General features: G+C 37.7%; 1 protein-coding gene across 1 annotated transcript; it reads right to left on the bottom strand.

Annotated features, from left to right (window-relative positions):
* Positions 1-4,713: 4,713 nt before the first annotated feature.
* Positions 4,714-5,658, bottom strand: LOC127221727 (olfactory receptor 4F3/4F16/4F29-like). Its single transcript, XM_051183738.1, has one exon. It carries the CDS (start codon positions 5,647-5,649, stop codon positions 4,714-4,716), a length of 936 nt encoding a protein of 311 aa, XP_051039695.1. The 5' UTR covers positions 5,650-5,658.
* Between the last annotated feature and the right edge of the window lie 1,447 nt (positions 5,659-7,105).

The following is a 7,105-nucleotide window of genomic DNA, read 5'->3' as shown; positions in this document are numbered from 1 at the left end:
CTTGGGATCCTTCACCGACCCCAGCAGAGCACTGTCTCCAACAGCCTCTCCAAGATGTTTTAATATTTCTTCTCAAAATGGCACTTGCCAAAATTAAAAATAAAATTGTAACCATCATAAACTAGACCCTGACAATGGAGATGTAGTCCCACTTGATGGAGAAGCTTGTAACAAGTTAAGTGTGACCCATTCTAGAATCTAAATGTAGACCTCCCAAACTTAGTCTCTTCTTTTGAGTCAAAATGGTGGAAGTGAATTGCCCAACAACCACCCTCAGCCATGTTCCTGAAGAGTAGATAGAAGAAAATATGGTAGATGTAGAGAGATAGCTCAGTGGTTAAGAGCACCAACTGCTCTTCCAGAGGACCTGGATCTGATTACCAGCAAGCACATGGTGGCTCACAACTGTCTGTTGCTCCAATTCTGGGGAAACAGACACCTTCTTCTGCCCTCTGTCAGCTCTGGATGCATTAGGTAAACACCGATTTGCAAAACATCCTACAAATAAAATAAAAGCGAGTATTTTTTTTTATAAAAGATAATAGAGGAGTTACAGAACTTTTTGATTTTCATTAAAAGATTTTTTTAATATTAATCAGTGTGTGTGTGTGTGTGTGTGTGTGTGTGTGTGTGTGTGTGTGTGTCAGTACAAGCACACACAGGTACATGTGAGTGCAGATTCCCACCTGGGGGTCCAGAAGAGTCTATCTGATCCCTTGAAGCTGGAGGTAAAGGCAATTTTAAGCCTTCCTGATGTGAACTGAACTGGGGTTTTCTGTGAAAGCAATGCTCCATCTGAACTACTGAGCTGTCTCTCCAGCCTGTCAGGTTGATGATTGACAGATTCATTAGTTTTATATGATGGGAGCTGAACAACACTACGTGTTTACTGATGAATTCTAATCAATATAAACATTTTCACTTTGGGGGAATATTTCCTCAAATGTAACCTGACTCTTCAGTCATCAAAAAATAAGTATATCCAGTAGATAATCCCACACCCATATACAGATGGGCAATAATAACTGGAATTAGTGAATTATTAAAACAAAAGAAACTGTTTGGAGACATGTTGAGGAGCATGAGAAAAGCTGAAAGGGACTAAGGGAGTACAAATCATCATATCCCATTTTATGTATGTGTGAAATTTTCAAGACTAAAGAAAAATTAAGGGATCAAAGCATCAACAGATTTGTGTGATTTAAGGAGAGGTATTCAGTGTGTATGTAGTATGTTTGGACATTATGCCAAACATTAGAAACTGTGAAAGACTAAGTCCATAATAAATAAACTTGATAGAATATTGTAAATATCATATTTAAGTATGGGATACAATTATGAGAGTCAGAAACTCTGTATTTTATTTAGTTTAAAAAAATGAGTGAATCCTTAACTGCTTTGGGATTGAAAATGCCTCCCAAGAGAGACCCTCCCAATATTAGGAAAGCTGACAGCAAGAATCTCTCCTAGACTCATCCATGTCTAGCACCTACAATTCCCCTTCCAAATTCCTCCAAAAACCCATGGAATGTGCTTAATGATAAAAGCTTGTGATAGTGCAGCATAGGAATTGTTCTTAACCCTAAGTTATCTGAACCTCAGAAAATGCAAATAATTACATCACATTTCATATGAACTGGAAAAAAAAAACTAAGTACAAAATGTACTGAAGCAACTAAATTTAGGCAGTATCAGGGTAGGCTTCCTCTCCAGGCCACTCCTCAATCTTTAAGCTGCTCTTACATCAGCACATCCCATAGGCAGGACAGACTGAAGGTTGAAAATTATGTAGTTGGGATGGTTTCCCACTCTTCTACTTGAAGTCTCACCTAATCACAGGAGATGGCCTTTTCACTCTAGTATCCACTATTGCTAGGAGTCTTAGCTGGGGTCACTCTTGTAGATTCCTAGATTTACTTGTGCCAGGTTTGAAATGCACCCCCCTTCCAGTAGTCTCAGTATAGTCCCCCTATTCTCCCCTACCTGATTGTTCATGTTCCCATCCCTACTTGCCTGCTGACACTACCTGGAGCACTAGGTCCCACAAGTTAATGACCCAGAGATCTAGGATGGAACTAAACATGTCTGGAGGGGGAAATGTCAATGTAATGGTACCTAAAAATATTCTGCTATATACATAGATTGGTGCCTAGCCTGATAGTCATCATAGAGACTTTATCTAGCATCTGGTGAGAATATGCAGAGCCCCACTGTCAACCATTAGGCACAGCTCAGGGAATCATGCAAAAGAGGGGGAGAAAGGATTGTAGGAGCCAGAGGGATCAAGGACACCACTAGAAAACTCACAGAATCACCTAATCTGGACTCACAGGGTATCACAGAAACTCAGCTGACAACCAGGGAACCTGCATGAGACTGACCTAGGCTCTCTGCATATAGGTTATAGCTGTGTGACTTGGTTCTCTTGTGGGACTCCTAACAGCAGTAGTGGGGACTGTCTCCAACTCTTTATTAGCCTTTGGAATCCTACTCCTTATACTGAGTCACCTTGCCCACCCTTAATACATGGGGAAGTGCTTAGTCTTGCTGCAACTTGACATGCCATGTTTTCTTGATATCCATGCCCTTTCCTAAACAGAAATGGAGAAGGAGTGGATTGGGAGGCAGGAATTGGATGGGTGAGGAGAAATGGGAAAAGTTGAGGGAAGGGAAACAGTTACCAGGATTTAAAATAAATTATTTTTTAATTATTAAATTTAAATATGTGGAAATGATAGTTCAAGCACACAGATTCAATCTTAAATTGAATCCCAAGGTGATAAAGATGACTCTCTGATGTCTTGAGGTTTATCTATCATCTATTACACCGAGTGTGCATGGATCCATTCTCATCTTAAGGACAAAATGATTATAAGGCAAATCAAGACCCCTACCCACTCCTCTTGGGATAGCCATTGTGTAGTCTATGTTCTTTCAGATTTTTTCTTGTGTTTTGCATTTACGTGTACTTGCCTTTGTAAATGAATGTGATAAACTGTCTTTTCATTGTTTCACAGATGTTACAGGGAATGAACCAGGGTTCAGGAAACAAAGATACATCGTATTCTGGCTATGGAAAAGAAGTTATGAAAGGAAATATATTCAGAATTTGAGCAAGGTTCTGAGAACAAATAAAGATAATAAAAGAACCATAGATGGCTACAATGGTGAGTTCTCATACTAAGGACAACAAGAGCTAAGAGAAAAAAATAGAGACTTAAAAAACCACAAGTAAAATGCATAACTACAGAACAAGTGGAAGTTGTTAGCAAGAGTGGTACAGCTGCTTCTGTAGCTACACACTGGAAGAGCATGCATTAGGCCAATTGGTGTACTCCCCAAAAGCACTTTACCTACCAATCTATTCCAAGTTTCCAAGTCACTGGCTTATAAGGAACAAAGTATGTTAGCTTCATGTGTTGTGAGCTAATGATTGCATTTCCTCTGCTATAAAAGTCTTAATGCACAAATGATAGGTCTGGCACCAATCACCCACAGGTTTCTCAGTAAGGTACAACCAACATAAGGATACACAGAAAGTAATCACTTATACAAACAAGGAAGTCATTCAGCAGTGCAGGTAAGTCTGATCCCAATTAACCTAATCCTGCACCTCAAGCCAGTGAACCAGCATAATGGAAATGAAAATTTCATGTAGTTAAGAGCAAGAACAAAACTATACTACCTGTCTCAGTGCAACAAAACTGTGGCGATATACTTGACAATGACTGGGACCTGGAGGAACTGAATTGTGAGATCTATAAAAGGTCAGAACATCTTCAAGGATGGTTTTAATCCCTTATCATGGAATACTGGTAGCAACAGATGTGGCACCTTAGTACCTACTATCAACTCACAAAGTGAATGCACATGTTGCCTTAATTCCTCCTCTCAAACATCACGCACTTTTTTTTTCTTGAGTTTCATTTTAATGTGGAAATATACTAATAAAAATAAATAACAAAAACAAAAAATAAATACAAATTGAATGTATTTGGAAATCGTGATTGCACAGTTCCTTGTTGGTATTCCAAAATGGCCTTCAAATCTTATACACAAAATATGTGTGTTCTCCTGATTTAAACCCCTTCCACAGAAGATAAACTTCAAATGGGTACTGTGTACAAACTACAAGAGACAGACAAATGGCTCAGTAGACTAAACCTTTATAAGCACACCAGTATACACATTCAGAAATTCCTGCGTATGAGACAAGGCATAGTTTGAGAGGTTATCCAATCCTATGATGATCCCTAAACACATATATATTAAATGTATTCAGCATTTTATATTTATTATTGTTGTAATATATGTACATACTTTTATATATACATGTATATAATTAAAGAATTCATAAATTAGAGAACAAATGAAAGGGGCCAAGGATGAGTTGACTGGGAAGACAGAGCAGTAGAAGTTATTTAAATACAATATTCATTTTTAAATTCTCAGAATATAAAATAAATGTAAGAGAGAAATTTCCTTGTTCTAAAAGCCTTAAGCATCAGTTACTTCAAATAAACATTCCCTAGGAATGTAAGTTCAAGATTATTATAATCTTAGCCTTATAAATACATGTAATTCTCTGTTTTCGGGACAGGATATATAATTTATATGTGTGTGTGAAATATGTTTACATATATGTAAAGATTTTCTGCAGGTGATGAACAATAAGTTTCTACATTCACTAAAGACAGTCCACAGCACCTGTATTTAAGTTTTCCTATAACCAACTAGCTGTCTGCATATTCTCTTCATTGCTACTTTCATTTCTTGATTTCTGAATGTATAGATCACAGGATTCAGAAAAGGAGTAACAACTGCATCAAAAATGGCCAGAAACTTATCCAGATGTATAGAAGGAGAAGGCCAAGTGTAGAAGAATATCAAAGGACCAAAGAATAAGACCACCACAGAGATATGAGCTGAAAGTGTGGACATGGCTTTAGAGGAACCACTTGAAGAGTGTTTTTGTACAGTGATTATGATGACAATATAGGAAATGATCAGTATGAAGAAGGAACCCACAGAAATGAATCCACTGTTGGCTGTGACCATGAATTCCAGTTGATAAGTGTCTATGCAGGCAAGTTTGATAAACCGAGGAAGGTCACAGTAGAAGCTGTCCAACACATTGGGTCCACAGAAAGGTAAGTTTACTACAAAAGCCAGTTGAACAAGGGAGTGCATAATGCCAATAACCCAGGCAGCCACTAAAAACAAGATGCACATCCTTGGGCTCATAATTGTCAGATAATGGAGAGGCTTACATATGGCCACATATCTGTCAAAGGCCATGGCTATGAGCAGCACCATCTCCACACCACCAATGACATGAATGAAGAATATTTGAGTGACACAGCCTCTGAAAGAGATGACTTTGTGTTTTCTGAATAAGTCATAAATCATCTTGGGAGAAGTAACAGAAGAAACACCTAAGTCAATGAAGGAGAGGTTAGCCAATAGAAAGTACATGGGAGAGTGTAAGTGAGGGTCAGATGCCACAGTAAACACGATGAGGGAGTTTCCCATCATGCTTGCTACATAAAAGATGGAGGAGGACACAAAGAGCAATAGTTGGATATTCCAGGAGTTGGTGAGTCCCAGGAACACAAACTCTGACACCACAGACTGATTCACTCCCTCCATTGGATTTGTGGACAGTGCTACCTGTAAGAGGAAACAGGAGAAACTATGCATTATAACTGTATTAATGTAAAGTCCTACATATATATAAACAAGTGCTGAGCATTACTAGTCACCAGAGGATCATAAACTGTAGTAAAATATCACCTCACAGTCTCCAAGGATAACAAAAGAAGGTGCATGGGAAGTGTTGGGGGAGGAAAGGAAAAAGAAATGAGATGACTGTATTTTTATATCAAAAACTTAAAAATATTTAAAGATAACAAGTTTTGGTGGATTTTAAAAGATTTGTGAATATAAATTAGTATATTTATTCAAGAAAACAAAAAAATTCTTGGAAGTACTTCAAAAAATTAAATATAAAGACTGGGTTTGTAGCCTAATGAATTTAAACAACAGAAGAGTGAGATCCTATGTTTGATCCTTAACACCACAAATGATAAAGAGGTTGTAGAGGATGTAGGTAGAAGAAAAACAGAAAAGACTAAAAAATGGAAATATCAGACTAGAGAGATGGCTTGGTTAGTAAGAGCCCTTGCTGTTTAATTGTGAGTATCTGTGCTCAGATCCCAACATTCAAACAAGAAGCTAATTGTGGCTGTGTGTGGCTGTACCCACAACATTGTGAAAGGTGCAAATAAAAGGATCTCTTGAGTTTGGGGACCCACCAGACTAGATCCAGGTTCAACATGAAACACTCAGAGGAATAACGTGGAGAATGAGAAAGTAGGACCCAGGGCATTGTCTTTCAGCCTCCAGTGTAGACTGATCTGTGTAACTGTGTGTGCGCATGCACATATGCACATACATGCACATTGAATGTACATAAATCATGTTCATATATATCACAATCACACATGCACACAAAATAATAATAAAATTAATTTTTAAAATTTAAATCTAGAAATACTACATGACATAGCAATTCTAATTTGAACGATATATATCCAGAAGAAATAACATTCACATATAAAAAGTAATATGTGTAAATAACATACGCTAAATGACAGAAGAATGGATAGCACACACACATGCGCGCACACACACACACACACACCACAATCCAACACACATAAACTATTCTTTGTCCCCCTTCAAAGAAAAGGAGTCCTATTTTTCTTTTAACATGAGCAAACCTAGAAGTCGTTGTGCTGATTGAACTAAAGAGACAGAGAAAGATAAATACTGAAATATATCCGTCAGCATGAACTCTAGAGATTCTACACTCATAGAAGCAGAAAGTGTAACAGTGGACCGTGAGCAAATGGGATGGGATAGAAAAGTGAAATTGAAGATATTTGTCAAAAGGGAAAAAAACACAGACAGGATGGATAATTTCTGGAGATTCATGGCACAGTGTGTTGATTGTTAAAAACATTAATCCCTACATGAAAATTCGTAAGTGTAGACCTTCACCATTCATATTCTAAATAAGTGTGGGTGGCAAATATGCTAGTTA

Source organism: Phodopus roborovskii, unplaced genomic scaffold, assembly GCF_943737965.1.
Source record: "Phodopus roborovskii unplaced genomic scaffold, PHOROB, whole genome shotgun sequence".
NCBI lineage: Eukaryota > Metazoa > Chordata > Mammalia > Rodentia > Cricetidae > Phodopus > Phodopus roborovskii.
Note: the sequence above shows the minus strand (reverse complement) of the source record. Positions and strands in the feature narration are given on the sequence as shown.

Excerpts from the sequence above, each read along its gene's own strand:
- LOC127221727 (XM_051183738.1), bottom strand. The coding sequence starts at position 5,649 with ATGGAGGGAGTGAATCAGTCTGTGGTGTCAGAGTTTGTGTTCCTGGGA.